Source organism: Poecilia mexicana, unplaced genomic scaffold (genome assembly GCF_051168715.1).
Source record: "Poecilia mexicana isolate PSO_F unplaced genomic scaffold, ASM5116871v1 scaffold_23, whole genome shotgun sequence".
Lineage (NCBI taxonomy): Eukaryota > Metazoa > Chordata > Actinopteri > Cyprinodontiformes > Poeciliidae > Poecilia > Poecilia mexicana.
The window spans coordinates 10,869,148-10,889,218 of NW_028263392.1; the positions used below are offsets into that span (position 1 = coordinate 10,869,148).

At 38.2% G+C, this 20,071-nt stretch overlaps 1 protein-coding gene across 2 annotated transcripts; it reads left to right on the top strand.

Moving 5' to 3' along the window:
• Window positions 1-5,991: 5,991 nt before the first annotated feature.
• Window positions 5,992-19,206, top strand: tspan11 (tetraspanin 11). 2 transcript variants are annotated; one of them, XM_088003151.1, is made up of 8 exons: window positions 5,992-6,339; window positions 8,034-8,166; window positions 9,815-10,006; window positions 13,146-13,220; window positions 13,671-13,775; window positions 14,170-14,328; window positions 14,420-14,506; window positions 18,223-19,206. In XM_088003151.1, the coding sequence occupies exons 2-8, from the start codon at window positions 8,080-8,082 to the stop codon at window positions 18,280-18,282; spliced, it is 765 nt and encodes a 254-aa protein (XP_087859277.1). In that variant the 5' UTR covers window positions 5,992-6,339; window positions 8,034-8,079; the 3' UTR covers window positions 18,283-19,206. The 2 variants fall into 2 exon arrangements, with proteins under 2 accessions (XP_087859277.1, XP_087859276.1); XM_088003150.1 differs by lacking the exons at window positions 5,992-6,339; window positions 8,034-8,166 and having other exon boundaries at window positions 8,856-10,006.
• Window positions 19,207-20,071: the final 865 nt, after the last annotated feature.

Genomic DNA, 20,071 nt, shown 5'->3' on the forward strand with positions numbered 1-20,071 from the left:
TCCAAGTCCAAAGTCTTTTGGGGCAAAAGTGTGGCCGCGATGCTGGGTACGGAGATTCGGTTCCACGTCTCTTGACCGAAGCTACCTGGCCTTTTTGGTGCTGAGATTTGCGAGGTTTCTGTCCTTCTCACCATTTCAACCAGTAACATATCAGGTGTGTTTTTAGTTCCCTTATCATTTAAATGGACCCGCCATTATTCTTTCTCCCACTATCCTCCACCTTGTGAGAATTATCTTTGTTTATTTCCCCGTCTTGTTTTTAAAATCACCTCCACTCTTGAGTGCCTGCAAGCCAGGAAGTCAAGCTAAAATGGCTGTTTCTCTTCCCTCCCTATAATTTTAGATAATCATTGTTATGCCCTAACTCCTTTATTTTAGCTCTAGTAATTAATGCTTTGTTTGTGCTGACAGTTTGGGTTAGTTTTAACAGCTACCACCAAGGCCTTCTCTAACGCTCTCCAGGCAGTGTGAAATATGCAATTTTATCAGAATTTTCTGTTTTGTTTGTTTCCTCTACTGACCCAACAAAAACACAAACTTCTTACCCTTTGTTATGATCAAGCACAGACCGAGTATGAATAATAGGAATTCATGCAAAGACAGTAGCACCATTGTTTTTGAGGAGGTGTGAAAGGTAGGTGGTTGACTTGATTTTGCTGCTAATTTTAAACCTGATGTACAACAGAACTACGAAGGAAATACTATATCAGTGCATAAAAATACCACAAATATTCACAATTTACAATTATTACTAAACTCCATAAAAGGTTGGTCCTGTGAAAATGCACAGAATATTGTGAAACAAAATGAGCGAATTGTCATTTTCCACGGTCTCGTCTAACAGGTTTAGGGCAAATTGCCAGAGCTTTACGATACCACTGCAAAAATTCAAAAAGAAGGGTGGGACTGGTCTTGAGTTTTAACTAATATTTCTGGGGAGTCACAATCTAGTAAGGATATAGGTCTCACTACTTTTATGTCAAGGGAGTTGGATTCTTTTTAGGACATTTCTTTCCTTTATTATGTCGTTATTCTTTAAATTCGTCTGTCGACAAACCTGTATTTACAAGGGCAAATATTTTTTGCAGCATTTAATGGGTTGTTATAGTTGTGATTTTGCGTTTGCAGACTAAGAAAAAAAAAAACTGACATAGTGATTTAATGTCTTTCATAAAATCTGTTCTAAGAATGTCACCCATAGGAGAATTATGCTGCTGTTTAGACTATGAAATAATGGGAATATTAAAGAAAAAACACTCCTCAGGCTTTCCAGTAGGAAATATGACATGGTTCTCCACATAAACAAACTCTGCCTCACAAAGCATTTATTAATCTGTAAGCATGAAAGCATTTTTCTGATACATAGATACATAAAAAAAACAAAAAAACCCATCCTATTCCTGCTGACACTCGAAATATTTGTGCTGCTTTTTTCCCTCCAGTTAAGCTGCATTAGGTGACTTTCAGGAACAACACTTAGATGCACACCATCAAAACACACTTTGACTTTAAGTGCAGCAGGCTTTGAGTTTGTTTCAAGGAGTGTGATTCACTATAATATTATTATTTTTTTTCCCTCTGCCTTACACCGTTACCGGTTTAGGTCACATTCCTCCTATCGCTGCATCCGCAGAGCATATTCTCTTACAACTTCCATCGACCTCATGTTCGACTGACTGAATCATTCTAATTCAATTTTCCACCTCATTACACACATTGTGTGGCCCTCCAAGGCATCCATGAAACACAAGGTTCAATGAGGGGCTTTTATTCAACTTTTCGCACACTATTTATACCTTGTGAAAGTTTTTAAATCCTTATCATTTAAAGCCACATCTGAAAGCACCAAAGCTATTAATCTCTCAGGTTTCTGTGCAGTGAAAAAACAACATTTTTATCAATTATTTTTAGTTAAAACAAGATAGTGATAGACCCCTGTCAGAAACGATGTTGAAACTAAATCAAAATGCGCTTTAACAAAGTTTTAGGTATTAGGAAGTACACACCTACGTAACCAGGTTAACATATCTCTGAAATTGTTGACATTTTTGCAAGGATTTCTTGTAGTCTGTTTCTTTACATCACAAAAACTTTCCAACGGGGTCATGTACACTTATAAGAGTGATTTAGAGGCATATTTATCCACGCTGCTCATCTCACACATTTAATAATATATCAAAACATTCTGTTAAGAACTTAGGGAACCCCCACCCCCCCTCCAGAAATGTTGCCTTAAAAAATAGCCTGATATCCTGGTAATGAAAGATAAGACCCAATATCACAAACCAGGTTTTAGTCATACTTATTGGTGAGCCTCATTACCAGCAAAGCTTAAGAACATCAGCCCACGCGTTACATTCACATTCACACTCACAGCACACACACACACACACACACAAACACACGCAAATCAGTGTGGAGGCAGGAGCACACAGGAGTGAAAGCAGTGGGCACATTACTATCGACTGGTTCGCAAGCTTAATAAAGCTGTTAACATGACAAAGGCAGTGTGGATGTAACCTGTCAGGCTTTATTTTAAACCATTAAGAACAAAAACTGTAAGTATGGTGAGCTCACTCATGCACAATAGAAGATGTTGTAACTGGCCACGGGATAAAATGATGTTTTTATTTTTATTTTTTAGACCTTTTCATATTTAACTAAATGTATTTACAGGTGCAGACAACTTTAAAATAAAAATATCATTTGATAAAAGCATTGATTTGCATTTTTGGCTCAATATGTCTTTAAAGACCCAGTTGGAATCATTTTCAGGTTTCTGGCAAGGGCTGAATGATTTGTGTTCAGAATGTTCTGTCATTTCAATGAGTTTCTAATGACTTCAAGTGCAAGTAGCTTTCCAGGACTTTTGGAAGGGAAATCACCCCACAGCATCACAGATCCTCCACTGTACCTAATGCTGGCCATGTGAGAGCTTTTCACATATTTATCTTTAAACTGACCTCAGGAGTGTTTGATGCTTCAGAAGTTAAATATCATCTGACCAAAACACGGTCCCAGTTAATGTCTCAGTACAGTTATGTAATTTGATAATAGAGCAGCAGCTTTTTCCCTGGCATGTAGCTGGTGATGAGGAAACCGGAAGTCCTAAATTACTAAAAGTTTCTGGAATGCCTGATCAGTTTGAAAAAGCAAGCAAGCAGCAAACTCTGTGCCATGCTCCCAAAAATGCATCTAATTTATTAAGATACTTCAGTTACCATTAAATCGAAGAAAAACAATACTCCAGTCACTACTTTATGCAATTTGTTCAGTTATTTATTGCGTGGGAAATCAATTACAAACACGCTTTTGCATTTGACAGTACAATGAAAACAAAAAATTCAGCTTATCATTAAAAAAAATTGACTACATAAAACTCCAAATTGGAGCCTGTTGAATTGACAGTGCTGTTTTTGTGCTTTGAGGTAATATGATATTGCCATTTTTCCTTCCGAGTTTCCCTTTTCTGCATAATTGGGATGGGCAAAATCAGACTCTGCTTGGGGCTTTATTCAACCTTGGCACGAGTTGTCACTCGTCAATGCTTCTTTTTTTTTTTTTTCATATTGGCAGATGCAAATGGCAACTTGATTAGTGATGGGCATGTTTGATTTGATGATTGATGTTCGAGCTGAAGACGTAAAAATGTCGGCTTTCTCTTTCACAAGACAAAGTGAACCATATTGTCAGAATTAATCTCAGGCCGTCGAGCACACACGTGTTGGCGCCACATTTTATGGGACCCCACTAAACAGATGTTCACATAAAACTACTATCTTCACACAGGTTTTAGAAGAAGGTGGGACGTCACGGCAACCCCTTCGTCCTCGGAGGACGATACAAATTTAGCACATTTTCTCTTGTAAAGCACTTAAAAATCAATCTCCCCAAAGAATAATTATGAGTTCTGATGGCGAGTCTGGCACCGGTTCATCCCGACTCCCATTTCTTTTTGAGAAATTGTCTGGTGCAGTGCCATGTTTCTCTGCTCCATCTGCTGACAGCGAATTCTCAAACACAGATTGCTTTTAGTTCACATCTTTCTTTGGTACTTAGTATGTTTTGCTGAGCTTTGAGAGGGAAGCGTTGCTCTAAGCTTTCACAGAGATGGTTTTTCTAATTTACTTTCAACAGCCTCGGGGGAATTCCGTGATTTTCATTCAGGACCGGTTCTTCCTCTTCTGTCAATTAAAAGCAGCAAAGAGGATGCACAATAGACACTTTTTACGAGGTCAGTTTTCCCATTCGAGGATTTCTTGTCTTTGGGATCGTGTTGCGTAAATAATTGCCTTGATAATCCCTTGCAAATAAAGGGGCCCGGTTTTAAGGCAGGTCAGGTTGACATGTTCTGTTGCTTCCAGGAGAGTTTGACCACAAGAGGTCAGCCACTGCAAAACATTAAGCAAACTGGACAGTTTTAAAAACAAATCCTGCTTCAAGAAGCGAGCAAAACCAAAGAAGAGAAAAGAATTTAACAGCTGTAGTTTCTACTGTAGGTAGTCAAGCAAAAAAAAAAAAAAAATCCCACAGGTAAACCTCATTTTGTGCGTTGCATTTTCTGTTCTATGTTTACCTATCTTAGAGTTTTGTCTGCTCAAATTGAAGGATGTCATGTTTGCTTTTGTTCTCAAGCGCTTTGCGCTTTGCATGCATGCTCGGTCATGCCCTATTCTCTAACTCTCCTGCTTTTTGAGAGAGAGAGTCAGAGAATCAGCAAGACACGAAAAGCCCTTGAGGTGATTAACGAACCCCCGCAGAAACAGACTGCTCATAGAAATGAGCTGGCTTCAGCGGAAACTCCCTCTGCTACATTGTGTCACATTCATGGAGACTGAAAACCAACATGCTCAAAATTCCAACCAATGAACCTTAATAATCTCATGTTTTTTTTTTTTGTTTCCTTACTGTGGCTGAATGAGGTTTTGTTGAGGGGGAAACAATATTTAAGCCTGATGGATTGCAATTCTTACCAACTAATGTCGTTTTGGCAGACTGATTGTCGCCAGCCAAGGTACCACAAATGCCTTTGGCCATCATTTACTCCTAACAGTTTACATATTGAATTACTCTCTGGGAAGATGAGGCAAAAACATACTTACCATGGGGTCTGTTTTGGCGGAAGAGGAAGTCTGCTTATGACAAAGATTATTGTGTTAAAGACAATCAGTGATCATCCGGGTGTTGGTATGGAGGCATTTTTTCATTTTTATGTCTTTTAAATATTGCTTTATATAGCTCTGCCTTGTCTTCTCATTTAAAAATATATTTCGCACAGTATTGCCAGTCTGGCTGTGTTTCAGTTCCGCCTCCGTGTTAAAGGATCTGAGTCACAATAAAGGCAAAAACAAGTATAAGAAATTTCTGTCTGTGTTCACCAGTTCACCAAAAAATAGTTAACTTGCAGCTTCATCTATGTAAAGTATAAAAAGCACATTGGCATTGTTCCAAATGTCAAGCAAGGTGGTGGCAGCATCATGCTCAGAGTCTGTTTCACTGCAGGTGAGTGGATGGAGAAATGAAAAACAAATATATTATCTTTAAATTCTTCAAATTTACCTCAAATCAACAGCTTGGACAAAACTGGATGGTCCTTCAGGACAATGACACCAAGCCCATGTCAAAACTGAACTGGAAGTGGATAAATCAGACTAACAACAATCCTCTGGGGACAGTGGACGCACATTCATATGATTAGATTTGTTTCATTCATTTCTTTTCATCTCCCAGTGAAAGCAGAGTGACCCTGTAAACAGTGAAAGCCCAGTGCTCATCTTCCTCCTGGTAACTCCGACTACATCCTGCATTAGATTCTCAGCATGCAATTCACAGACCAGTCTTCTGATTAGAAGAGCCATGTGTATGTCAGTTTTATGTTGCTCCAAATTTAGTTTTATTCAGTTTTATGTCAACAAATGTTGGAGACGGTCTTTAAAAAAAATGGCAACAAAGAGTGGAATAAGGAATAGGAGGAGGTTAGGATCATGGATCCTGATGTCTTGAACTTTAATTAGAGCACTTTTATTTTGAATCAAAATTTAAACGCATGTGGCTCTCAAAACAAGCACATGCATTTGATAAAAATGCATAATTCTTTGTTGAAAGAAAAAAAAATGCTGCCTTATAGGACGTGCGTCAACTACGCTACTGTCACGTCCGTCTAAAAAAAATATAGCATCTAAAAATTCGAGCTGCACTCGAACGCACCACTACAGCAGACATTGGATTACCGTGAAAGCAACAAGCTTGACCGGACAAAACGCCCACCGCTGCAGCGGCGTCCTCTAAGCTCCGGAGGGAACAGCAGGAACCCGAAGCCCTTTTTCCAGCGCTTAGACGGTGAGTACTGTCCATGTTGTGTGAATGGGACGCTTGTTTTTCGATAAGTGTGTGGTAACGCTGTTAAACTTTATCCTGCGTATCACCAACGCAGGTGTGTTTAGTTTCCAGGATGCTCGACTGCGTATGTCCCGTTGTCCGAGGAAGTGCGTATGAAAGTTTGTCCTGTGCCGTAAAACAAAATGGATATTTTCTTAACGTTTCCTCATTTTACGACGTCGATAGACACAACAGGGTGGCCAAAGTTCTAAAACGTGAGGGGACAAGGCTTTTTTTTTTTTTTTCTCTCGTAGAAAAACAGGTTCAAAGCGTTTGTCTTGAACAGAGCACTGACTGGGAGGCCTTGTGATGAAAGCTGTTTGTTTAAAAAGAAGTAACGTTTAGGATATGATACTATAACCTATTTGATCATTTTTTTATTTTATCAATCAGACTTCATTTATAGAGCACTTTCTATAAAGTCAAATGTAACACAAAGTGCTTAAAACAGAGGGTCTAGAATGTACCAAAAATAATCATGAGACAAAATTCAAACTAAGAAAATGTAAAAGAGAGGTAAAATAACATGTCTTTATGAAGAAAAACTAGGTAAACATTAAAATTCTTAAAACAAATGTATTTTGTGACTTTTAAGAGGAATAAAGATGCAATGTAAAATGTTTTTATGAACAGTAACCAAATCTAGCTGTTTAAATGACTACAAAAGTTACTCAAGGTCCCAGGATTCAAACCCAGGACGTTCATTGCCACAGTGCCACCACGCTACCCTGTTAGCTAGTATTACTAATTATTTTCCCCTAACTGTAACTTGGTAAACAGTATCCGTATAAAAATACTTATGGGTCAGATAATGGGTATAGCTTTCAAAGATTTCCACTTGCATTACCTCACAAACCTCATTGTAATTTCTTTAGGTTCATGTGATGGATGCACAAAAGTGCACTCTTGGATTTTTGCATTAAACTGCATTGAAGTTTGTGGTGGAAATACGATGTAATATAGATTGAGTAAATAAAAAAAAAACCCTTCTATTTTAAGGGTGCCATTGACTGATCCAGTCCTTGTTTTAGAATTTGTTGGATGCCTTATTGAACTTATGTTTTTCTCATCTTTTCTTTTTCCTTTTTTTCCCCCCTGCTGTCGATTTGAAGGAAACACTATAGATCAGTTTTATGGATCTAAGTGCTTTCCACTCCCCGACCTTTTATTTACAGACTCAAGACCACACAGTCTAATCTATTAATCTTTCAATGGGATACTGCTTGTTCCGTGCTGTGAATAATGAAGGGACGTATGTTGTGACATAACAAAAGATGATTCTGCAAATTTTGTGTTTATTATTATTTTTTTTTACCCTTGGTTTACTTGGAGCTCATGAATGCATCAGATACCTTCCGTGATATGGGAATACTGCAAGAAAGAGGAAAGCAAATCAAAGCTGCTCTTTTGTGCTTCTCGGCACAAAACATGTTAACATGTCAAACGCGCTAAAGATCATGTAAACAGTGCCTCATAAATCGGCATTTGAAATGCAAATTCAAATGTTTGTGCAGAAGAAACCACAAACTGACCAGATCAGCTGCACCAAGTTACAATATGTGACAAGTTGATCCTAGGAGAAATGTAACCATTTATAAAACCACACTTCGATGTCTAATTTTCCATCCATTGTTTGTTTTTCTTTTCTTTTACAGGAGAGAATAAAGTCGGTGTTCTCTGGAGCGACCTACAGCTAAGAAGATGTCGATGGCTTATAAAGATGACGAGGAAGACTGGTTGACAGTTTGCCTCAAGTACCTGCTCTTTCTGTTTAACTTTCTTTTTTGGGTAGGTGGCTTTCAACAGGAAAGATCAAAATGATGCTGCATTTTCTATAACAGAACAGGTTGTACAGCTCCAGAAAAAGCCACAACGTGTTTTGAAAAGTGTACATATTGTCAGCCTAAAGTGAGGTTATCATTTAGATTATTTGGGGTTTGCATGCAAGCGAAAGATTACCATGAACTGGAGCATCACTGTGAGGTAGAAGGAAAAGGACGCATGGTTTTCAGCTGAGAAAAATCTGCCGACAGGACAGTTATATGACGCTCAAGCCTGACCTGTAGGGGAAAGTAGCAAGAAGAAAGCCATTGCACTATGAGCTTGAGCTGTTTTGCAAAGATAATTGAGTAAAAAAAAAAATAATAATAATAATAATTGCAATCGGTCTTTGCATCGCTAACAATCTGCAGCTTTTAATGGTGCCAAAAGTTGTTTTGGGTCTGACTAACAAATCAATCAAAACAGCTGCAGCTGATCCAGAACGCTGCTGCTCGCGTTCTCACTAAAACCAGGAAGATGGAGCACATAACACCAGTTTTAAAGCCCCTACACTGGCTCCCTGTAGCTCAAAGAATAGACTTTAAAATACTGTTGTTAGTTTATAAGTCACTGAACGGTTTAGCACCACAATACATTAAAGATCTGTTATTGCTGTACCAACCGTCTAGACCCCTCAGATCTTCTGGTTGTGCTCTGCATCCCCAGAACCAGAACGAAACGAGGAGAAGGAGCCTTCAGTTTCTATGCACCACAAATTTGGAACAAACTTCCAGAAAACTGTAAAACAGCTGAAACACTGAGAGCCTTTAAATCTCAACTTAAAACCCACCTGTTTAGAGTTGCTTATGGCTAAATTAGGATTAGAGTGCGGGTTCTGATGTCTTCCATGTTTTTAATGTTTTTGTCTTTACTTTTCATCTACTTATTAATGTCACATAATGTTTTTATTTTTTTTCTTTAATTATGTAAAGCACCTTGAAATGCCTTGCTGCTGAAATGTGCTATACAAATAAAATTTGATTGATTGATTATCTTTAGATAAGTGGCAGGGTATAAATGCAAAAGCATGCTACACTTTTCAGATTTCTTTCAATTTTTCGGTGAAAATTTTAATGTACTTTTTTCTTGATGTGAAGCTATTTCTGACTGGGTTCCTTACCATAATAATGTCTTCAACTTGCGATATCTTTCTGTGAATAAGAAGATCTTGCTGTAGACTGAAAAGGAAGGGAGGATGACGGTGAAATGCTTTCTGAGGCATTTCCTATTTGTCAGCCTGTGAACCTCCTGAGATGTGAAAAACAGATCTAGAACCTCCCTGGGTCATTCACTCATGATTGTGTGGAAGGAAGTAGTCATTATGCCCTTTCCTTACTCTCAGTTCTCCTGTGGGTGTTTTTTTTTTTTTTTTTTTTTTTTTTTGTGCCACTTTTCTATGTTTCTCCTCAGGTTTCCTCTCTCCTTTCTCTCCTCTGCCCTAATTTATGGCCCGTTTTGTACTTTTCCGCTGTCCTCTGACTCATCCAATGGCACTCTTACTTTTCTACAAAAGTGCTGTTATATCATGCTGGTCTTTTTTTTTTTTTTTTTTTTGTATAGTTATTTGCGGCACGTTTTTGAAACACTGATTACATTGTTTTTTTTGCACTTGCAGGTGGGTGGAGCTGCAGTCTTGGGTGTAGGAGTGTGGACCCTGGTGGAGAAGAGTGACTACCTTAGTCTGTTGGCCTCCAGCACTTTTGCTGTTTCAGCGTATATCTTGATCCTGGCTGGCGGCCTAGTGGTTGTTACTGGCTTCTTGGGCTGCTGCGCCGTTATCCGGGAACAGAGAAGCTGCCTTTCCACGGTGAGACACGAGTTACAAGACATTCATGAGAGTTCCTGTTCAAGTCTTTCCTCCCAGTCACAATGATATGAGGGGATCGGTTAGTTTTTCATGTCTACTCTGTGTGGCTTCTAACTTGTTTAATAATGTCCACTTTCTTTTTTTTTTTAAAAACCATTTACATTTACTTTTTTTCCCCCCCTAGCTAAATCTATCATATAAAGCTCAGACAAAATGTGGGATGACATAAACTTGAATGAGAGGAAGGGAAAGAAGAGGGTGGGTATTTTTTGGGGATAATTAGCTCAATGTTTATCTCGTATGCATATGGAATAATAAGAAACTGGAAATATATGTACAGTTCAGAGTTTTGAATAAACTCAGTCAGCAGGAATTCTATATTCATTGTGGGACTTTAATGGAGGAATTTGACTTTAAAATTCAATGAGATAGTTGCTACATGGACCACCTTATTAAGCATTTTTAGCAGCTTGAGAACAGACTGTAACTTGTGAACTTGATTTGCATTCGTTTATGCTTGTGCTAAAACGTATTTGCACTCGTGAAACGTATGCAACAGTATATTGCTGCCTCAGAAGATGTAATTTTTTTGTCCTTTGCTTTTATCCGTAATGTAAAACAATTCCTAAGGGAAATGTGTGTTTTAGTTTATGGGTGGTGTTAAAGATGAATATCATTAGTAAACTTGGTATGTCGTTTATATTGAAGCAGATTCTATTGTAGAATCTGCTTTGTTAATTTGAAATTGTGCCACCAATGAGTTTAATAAATTGTAGAACCAAATAATCACGTCCTTAATGCAGAGTTTGTCGAATGTAAGGCCGCTAAAAACTGGAAAAATGGAAAAAAAACATCTACACTTGCACTCCCACCGGTATCTGAGTAAATGTCTCTTGCTAAGATGCAGAACTACTGCACACTTATTGTAGCCATTAAAAACCTTCTGCTGGATGTTTAATTTTCTGATTTGGCAGTATATTCATGGATATTGATTAGTTTATGTAAATGGAAAAAAATATTAATAAAGATTTAAGAGATTTTAAAACCAAAATTATTATTCTTATGCTGATGGAGAGTGTATCTACTCTACCACTTGTCATTGGAGGAAGAAGGTGCTCATCAGTAATTGATATTTGCCTCTGATGCGTCAGCTGATTGGTCCTACATTACCCTGTGAACACCTCCAACCCAAACCATCACTCTCTTGTACAAAAATGTGTGCTGCTTCTGCGCAGGAGCACAACATGGATCTCTTCTGTGGCAACCTTGTTTTAAAGGTCTGTCACAAGATGGTAACAAATGACTCTGACGAGGCTCTCACTGTCCTCATTATTTTACAAGGAAGGGGCCCACAGGGACAGAAGCAGGTGGGAGGTGAATGTTCTCTGCTGCAGGTCTATTTATAGGTCTGCCTATCAACTGTTGATGGATGCAGGAATATGAAGAGAGCAAGGTGCTTGCAGGAGTTACGAGTTAGACGTATAGAGGATTATAGGAATATGTTGTGTTGTTTGCTTTAACATGAGCAGCCTCCACGCGCTGCTTATTGGAGAATGAATAATGCTTGGATGTAGCGTTTGCTATTTTTGTTCTCACAGAAAATGACTTTTTTTTTTGTAACCAAGAGAAACTGTGGTTTCTGTTAATGATACCATTGCAGCAACAAAGTGCCATTTTCTACAGGCAAGATAATTAAGTATTTACAGTTCACAGTTGTGTGAAAGCATATTGGCCCCTCCTTACCTGGCAGCTTACTTTTGTTTATATCTGTGACTTCTGTCTTTTCCTTTGCCCAGGTTTGTTACACCAGAGAGTAGAAATCAGTCAGTATATAGAACAACATCTGAGCAACCCGGTTTTTGTTTTGTATTTTTATCTTCATATTTTTTAAAATCAATTTTCTCTCCTTCAAAGGTCTTTACTTGCACTCTGTAAGGCTCAAGCAAATCATCTGAGGCGTAGCTGCACAATACCAAATGTGGTTTTAAGAAATTTGGCCACCATAGTACACACGAAAGAGCTTTTTCATAATCTTCAGCTACCAGTTTCCTACAAGAACCACTCGGTCTGGTTAATGCTTGTTCCATAAAGTGACGTTTCTTTCTGAATCACTGCATCGCTCATCCACTTTCCCTAAAAAATGATTACCAATGCAGAGAGGCTAATGAGCCCAAGTCCACCAGTTAACCAGCGCAAGTTCACAAAGAATCACAGATGTCATCCGCACCAAACACTCTCTTTTGAAACTCTAGGCTGTTTAATATCCGTTGACAGTTGCATCCCACTGAAGTGTAAAGTGGAATTTACCTGATTTTGCCAAATTGATTCTAAACGAGAACAGTTGGGTAAAATGGTCATGTTGTTCTCCAGTAGTTCCCGTTGCATCCCTGCAGATGTTTACTACCGGTAGTTTGGCCGCTGTGCTAACATCCGTCTCTACAATGGGCTTTGGAGAGGCATCAGCAGAGCTGTGGTTACACCACTTTGTCCTGCTCTGACAGCTGGCTCTAATTAGCTCTGTGTGCTTGTGTTGCATGCAGGGCCCATTTTACAAATAAATGTGTTCTTTATTATATGACCCAAGAAAAGTTCAGTTTTTATCTTGCTCATTAGGCATACATAGACAATAACTTGTTCGGCACAGTTTCTTTCAATGTGATGCCTTTTTGTTTTTGTTCACAAGTTCAGGTTTTAAAATATAATAATTTTAATTTGATATTTCAAGCAGTGTGAATGTTTTTGTCCTTTTAGTGACCAAAATGACAGTCATTATTTGAATACTTGGATTTGGATTTGAAAAGAAAACGTTGTATATTTGCAGTTGGATTCGTGCAGGACTCATTTCGCGATTCCCCAAAGAAATCAGATTCCACAGGCTGTCGGGCTGCATTCCTACTCGTCTTATTCTCCGGCAGCATTGCCATCTGTGTCAGAAGTGACGCATGCAACCGAATGACAGATGATGGACGTTTATATTGAGCCGTCACAATTTGAAGCAGCTCGAGCTGCTGAGAAGTTGGTTCAGTTGACAACTATGTGGATGATTGTGACGCTAAAATGTCTCGATGCTTTAAAATCCTGGGACTAATTTATCAAATTTCTCTTTTCCCCCCCTCTTCTCCTTTTGTCTAATTTTCAGTATTTCTTCTTCCTGCTGTTAATATTCTTGATTGAGTTGGTGGCTGGCGTGCTGGCTTACGTTTACTACCAGAGGGTAAGTTCTGAATGCTCACGATGAAACTTTAAGGTGTACAGGAATGAAATGCACAATCTCAAGAGTTTTCAGATTAGGGGCATGTAATTAACACAAGAATAAAATATTTTTCTGTTTGTCAAATTAAAAAAATGTCTTTCTTTAATTGGAGAGGAATCATCTCTGATTATGGCTGTCAGAATCTTCACTTGTAGACGCAGTCACATCCCAGGGAAATGGTAGATTTCAACTTAATTACAAAAGTTACAAAAGCAAACAAACAAACGAAAAAAAAGCAACAACTTTGTGCTTGTTGCCCCAAGATTCAGTATTTTGCCGTGTTGGGTACGCTCAACATGTTTGAGAATAAATCACCTATAGAACACACTCATTAAAATAAGTGTCTTCTTTGCTCTCATTTTGTGCCTCTTCTTCTTCTCCTTGTATTTATTTATATATATTTTTTTATAGCTGAGTGATGAACTGAAGGAGCACCTCAACCAGACAATGACTGAGAATTATGCTCAGCCAGGGAAGGAGACGATCACATCCGCAGTGGACAGACTGCAACAAGACGTATGAGAGATATATGGAAGTTAATCTCTGTGGTTGAGTTTATGTCTCCACTTGCTTCCTCTGTCAGCAAGCATAACCAAGTACACTTGCTGTTAATTACATGGATGTAACTTCAAACTTTGCCTAAAGACGTTGTAAAACTCATGATTCTGTGGCTGTCGTTGTGGTCGACGTAAGTAATTGTTCCAATTCAATCAGTGTAATCTCAATGAAGCAGAAGATTAGCTGTCAATTGGAGGGATTATATAAACCTAGAAAATTATGGTGCTGGGAGATGAGATGCACCAAAAAAAAAACAAATGCATATATATTTTTATCCTAAATCGGTTTTTCATGTTCCGATGCGTTAGGTCGACACCAGCCAACCCCTTGCTTTATTTTTCTGCTTCTCCAGTTCAAGTGCTGTGGCAGCAACAACTCTCAGGATTGGACGCTGAGTGTGTACATTAGGTCAGAGCAGTCGGGGGGCAGGGTGGTGCCTGACAGCTGCTGTAAAACCATCACGGCCGACTGTGGCAGGAGGGACCATCCGTCCAACATCTATAAAGTGGAGGTGAGTGTTCGTCTCCTCATGGAAAGGTGGTGAGTGCCACCCTAACTGTTTATTGGCTTCTCTTGTAAATGACTTCTTTAACCTTCTCCAGGGTGGTTGCATCACTAAGCTGGAGCAGTTCCTTGCAGACCATCTCTTGGTTATTGGAGCGGTGGGAATTGGTGTGGCTTGTCTTCAGGTAAGTAGAACATGACCGTGTGGTAATGCTGTGCGGAGAAGCAGAATACTGCTGTCCGCGGAAACAACAACAACAACAAAAATCGACCTTAATCAGACTTTATTGTCTAAAATAACGAGCCTCTGGCCTCTGTTGAATAAAGACCTTACACAACGCTGGTGGACGGGCTTTTAATCTTTCCATTACTGAAAATCTAACATGGCAGGTCAGAAACCTTTGTATATTAGTGTTTTTCCATTTTACACTGATGAGTCTGCTTCATCATCGGCCCCTTTTTATTTGTTCCACGCTGAAATGGAGCCATGCTTTTAAACGCCGTGAAGCTGTTTGATGCATATACTCTGATCTGCCATAGCATTCTGTTTACCCCATGCAAAAACACTTCTGATGAGAGCATCAACAAAAAACATTCAAAAGTGCTCAAATGGATCCTTTGAGCTTTATTGTTTGATGGATGATGGACTCTCTGTCCAATAGGCTTACTTTCTAGTGTACAAAAATGTTTAAGGTGAAGAGTAATGCTGCATTTTATTGTTATAAGATGAAGTGATTTTCAAGCTGGTGGTCAGTAGGAACATAAAAAAAAAACCTTATGTAGTATTTTGTTTGTTTTTTGGAACTTGTCTGCTTTCCTGTTGATCTGCAGCATCTTATTAGTCTGCGGCCACCATGCCCTTTTTCTTGCTCTCAAAGAAAATTTCTGGCCCATTCTGCAGTCTGCTCAGTTTTAATTGAGTATCAGAACACTAATGGAAAAAAAAAAAAACATAAAAATACGAGGCCTGAATTGCATCCGAAGCAGTGAAGACTTGAAATGGCAAAAGATAAGATGTTTCATTATCGATGGAATTTTACTCATTTCCGTCCCGAAATGAGTAAAATTCAGCTTTCCATTTACTGTTGCTATAAAGAGTGTTTCATTCCAAAAGCACCAAAATGGACAGTGCCGAGCGCAAAAAGAAGAGGTTGATTATGAAGAACATTCTATGTGCAACCCTTTATATGGGATCGATTCATCGGGTTTTTCAGAATTCTTTAGTATGTGTACTAAAGAATTTTTTAGTATAGAAGAAAAATGTAGTGTAGAAAAAAAAAAGCACTGCAAACTTTTTATCTTTAAATTTATCACTGTATGCAATCGGAGCTAAAAAAAAAAAAAAAAATCCAACTTGCCCGCAATCAAAACGTATGCTTCACTATCAGTCATTTTTTGTATGTAACTGTTCCACTAGAAAATACAAATGTATTTTTCTCGCAATGATATGGTAAGTGCTCTGCCGTGCTCCAAGTCTATACTCAGGGTTCCTTTGTATTGGGGTGAACTTGGAAACAAATTTGATTTGATAATTTTCCATGTACAGCACAGAGTGAGCAGATTTTTATTTTCTGCTGCCTAAATGTTGGATTATTTTACTTCTTTTTCCACATTACACCTTGTGTTTTTTTTTTATCAAACTCTTAGAGAAAATCTATAAACACTGGAGCCAAAGAAGATGTTACTACATGATATCTGTATATGATGCCTGTTTGGGTCTGACCGTTTTTTTTTTTTTTTCCAAATATGAAATTTGAATTTGATCTGGTCAAAAAAAATGTATTCTAAGTAACCTTCTGCTAGTAAAAATGATCCATTGCATAACAAGATTTCCTAGTCACTCAGTGAGCACAATTTAGAAAATTGCTTCAAAACATTGCTGTTTTATGTTTTGTGGAATTTGTCCAGATTGTTTGCAGAACTGCTTTAAGTTTAGAAATATGGATTTTTGAGTTGGACTTGTGTGAACTTTGCTGTTTATTAATCCAAACCTTTCCATTCCAAAAAATTGCTTTTTTTCTTCGCGGCACATCCTTACGTCATCGCTCATCCACTCTAACCTTTTGTCTGTTACTTAACATGGCAACATAATTTTTTTTGTTTTGTTTTTTATTTTTCATGTTAACCCAGCAACTGTATTACATTATTCTGACTTATGTGCGTTGCAAATGTCTTTCTTTTGTATGTCTGGTTTCACTGTAGCTGGCCGGGGCACTCTTGACAGCCTGCTTTATCTATCTGCTCTATAAGGAAGAGGAAGAGGACTTTGGTGCATTGTAATTTGGCTCTAGAGCTCCGTGGTGCTTTTAATCAAATGGATAGACAAGGTTGGAAGGTGCTGTGTGGATATTCGCCTGCATGTTTGCCCTTGTTGGCATGCATGCTCTGTGCCAGATAGAAAATCTGCAGTCTGCATGCACACAGAATGGCATCCATTTTGTTGATTTTTTTAATTTTTTTAATTTTTTTTTTATATATATTTTTGTCTTTGTGCTGTTTAAAGCATGCATCTGCATGGCTTTGTACGAAAATACGCTGCTAATAGATGTTGTTGTAATGGGGAGTCATGGAAAAAAAAAAGGCTGCCAGTAAATGGCTTAGTTAAAACTGCACACCTGACTATTGTGTATTCTCATAGTTAATAGGAAGTAGTTTGTCTGTTTTCACACAGCTCCATGCTTTAAAATGCCTTTGTTGTCAGAAAGGGGAAAGCTACAGTAAATGAACTGAAGCAAATTAAGTATTCTGAGATTTTTACTTTAATTTTTTTCATAGAATTGATTTTTCAATGAACCGTGTTTGACTCTACACATCATGAATTGTATTGACTTGTGTTTTACAGCTGCTCTCAGTGCACCTTTATCTCAAATTTACATCTACCTGAACATAGCAAACGGATGAAATCACACAAGTAGCTGTGAACGTCAGTGCATGTCAGACGTCTCTCTTATGGTGCGCCTAACACAAAATCACGAAACTACAATGATGATCTTGTGGAGTTGTTTTGTCAGGGATTCCAGTAGAAATGATCCAAAATGCCCTGCTTTAGAGCCCATTTGGATCAGAAAAATGATCACCTAAAAAAAGTTTTTTAAGTAAAGCATTTCTGCTCTCAGAATTTGAAAGTTGCTACAAACAGATGCCATGTAAACAAACGGCAGTCCATGACTTGCTTGACTTTCAGGGCTTTGAGGCTCAAAAATGGCTTGCCTGATCATCAGGATTTAAATGTCAACCGTTGGTTTTAGACTATTTCTGTAATAGTCGTGTAGTACTTTTGCATCTAGGGACATACGGTGTCCCACTCGGTGGCACTGTTGCCCCTCAGTAAGAAGAACCCTGGAAATCTTGGTCTAGGATCTTTCGGCACAGAATTTCATATTCCTCTTCCAAGTGTAGCTTTTCTCTGTGCACTTTGGTGCTGTCCAAAGACATGACTGGTCGGTTGACCTGCCAAACGGCCGCCCGAAATGGGCACTGACCCACCATGATCTTGCAAAGAGAAGCTAGTATAGAAGATCGATGGATTGATTTTAACTTTCTGCTCAATCTGCAAACTAGGATCTCATTTTCACAAACTTGTAAGTTGCAGTTTAGTCAGAATATCTCGAGTTACTTAAAGGTTTCGAAGAAGCAATCAAAGTGCAGATATTCGTGTCTGAATACATATGCACACTTCCCCACCACCTCCGGCTTCATTTTGTTTTTTTAAATTTATTAATTTTTTTTATGCAAGCTCGTGCGGTAATGACTGCTTTGGTCCATCCCCCCGTTGCCACAGTAACCAGCTTCATACTTTCAACCATCACCTTTTAACCCTTTACTGCTCTGGAGTCGACAGCTTTAAATCTTCCCACAGTCTCCCATGGAGAGCATTTGACTTAACACTTGCTGTTTTCAGATCTGTGGGATGGTGTTCACCTGCTGCTTGCACAGGAGGATTAAGATGGATCCTTACTGAGGCGTACAAGACCCCAACAAAACCACCGGTAACATGCAGATGTGGCAAAGCCTGCCGACACCCGACTTCCACATCTGGACCTGGGAGTAACAATCAGAGAATATAAGTGAAGTTTACAAGCAGCACCGTCAGAAACTGATTAAGCCATTGAGTCTTATGTTCTACGAAAAGAGGATATATTTATTTGGCTTACATGCATGATTTAAATGGAGATGAACGATTACCTTCTGTAACTTATGCAAAAATAAAGACTTGCCTTCCCCCCTCCCCCCCTCCTTACTTCTTAATACAGTATCCTCAGTCTTTGAGAGCAAACAAGCATTTATAAAAGACACTGGCTGCACTTGTCATTGTTTATGAAGACATGGAACATAATGTGCCTTTTTTTTACAGGATTGTGTTGATGAATAATTATGTGCCGAGTGCCTTGAAGCTTTAAAGGAAATCTGACAACACAACATAGTAAAGCGTATATTTATGGGTGGTTAGCTAAATGTTTCCAACAAGACTACAATGCTGAGTTTTACACGATTAATCAAAGTTAACTCGTCAGAGTTGCAACACTCCCAAAGTCAGCCCGCAAGTTATTTCTTGCAAAAATGTTGACACATTTTTGAAGGTAGAACTCCACCTAGTGGACGCAGCTCTCAATTAAAAACAAGCCACGGTTTTGTAAAAAGACATTACGGACGGTAATCTGGTTTCATTTTCCATAAAATGTTGATTTTGAAATTATTGTGATATCTACATTTTTACATTAAAGCAAAAAAAAAGGGTTTCATTTAATTTAATCTTTTTTTTTGTCATCGTTATACTTTCTGCTGTAGATATGAGTATTTTAAATTAGAAACGTGTTCCTCATTGTTACTGTCTGTAGTTGTAATCATTATCATTTAATCTCATTAAAAGAGTTTGTCATTGCCAGTGTTGCATTTTATTTAAGGGTACTAATTTATCAGTATTGTTGCTAATGAACTAGTAAAACTCTGGCATGTAGTTCCTGCTGAGTTTTTGACCAATATAATCGTTTTGAAGCTTATAAATGAAGTTAAAAAGAAATAGTTGCATTAACTTTTTAAAGAAGTTAACGCCACTGCTGGTTTAAAGATGATTGCATATTTTTAAATATCTGTTAGGTAGTTAATAAAATAATTGGCACAATAATATAATTAGTTTATTTATCAGGGTTAATTCAGAAGGGTATTAAAGTCCCGTTTCCTCTCGTTGTAACCACTAGAGGGCGACAAAGACTTTTTGTTTGAATTTAGAACACCTTTTCACCTAATCTGTCACCTTGCATGGATTGATCTCATTGTAAAAACACTTCTCAAAAGTGCTAGAAATCCTTAACTCTTCTTGTTTTTCTTTTTAAAAACTCTTCTCTGCTCTATCCATACTGTATACACTGGTTTTGTTTTATTTTTTAAAATGTGTTTACTTGGTTTTAGTTTGTGCAATACAGCAAAACAAACATCCAGATGTTGCATGCACCAAGGCAAACTCCCCCCCCCCTCCTACCTCCTGTTTCCTTAAATTTATTTATTTTTTGTTCTTTTAGTATGGACTATTATGCCTTTTTTGAAACCGTAGTAGTTGTCGAAAAAGTGATGTTGATTCTGTAAATCTTGTGATTGCTGTTTTTGTGTCTTGACCAACGGCAATCTCCTCTTAGAGACTTGAGCTCTAAGAGGATAATCTTTACACCTCATATCTCAGATTATTTTGTGAAAACAGTGTTTTGCTACAAATGTTATAGTAAATCTGTAACTTCTTTCCATTGGGGCTTTTA

Bases quoted from the DNA above. Each gene is read 5' to 3' on its own strand.
- tspan11 (XM_088003150.1), top strand. From the start codon at position 9,494: ATGATTGTGTGGAAGGAAGTAGTCATTATGCCCTTTCCTTACTCTCAG. The intron at 10,007-13,145 runs GTGAGACACGAG...TCTAATTTTCAG, and splicing joins AGAGAAGCTGCCTTTCCACG to TATTTCTTCTTCCTGCTGTT. The intron at 14,329-14,419 runs GTGAGTGTTCGT...AACCTTCTCCAG, and splicing joins CCAACATCTATAAAGTGGAG to GGTGGTTGCATCACTAAGCT.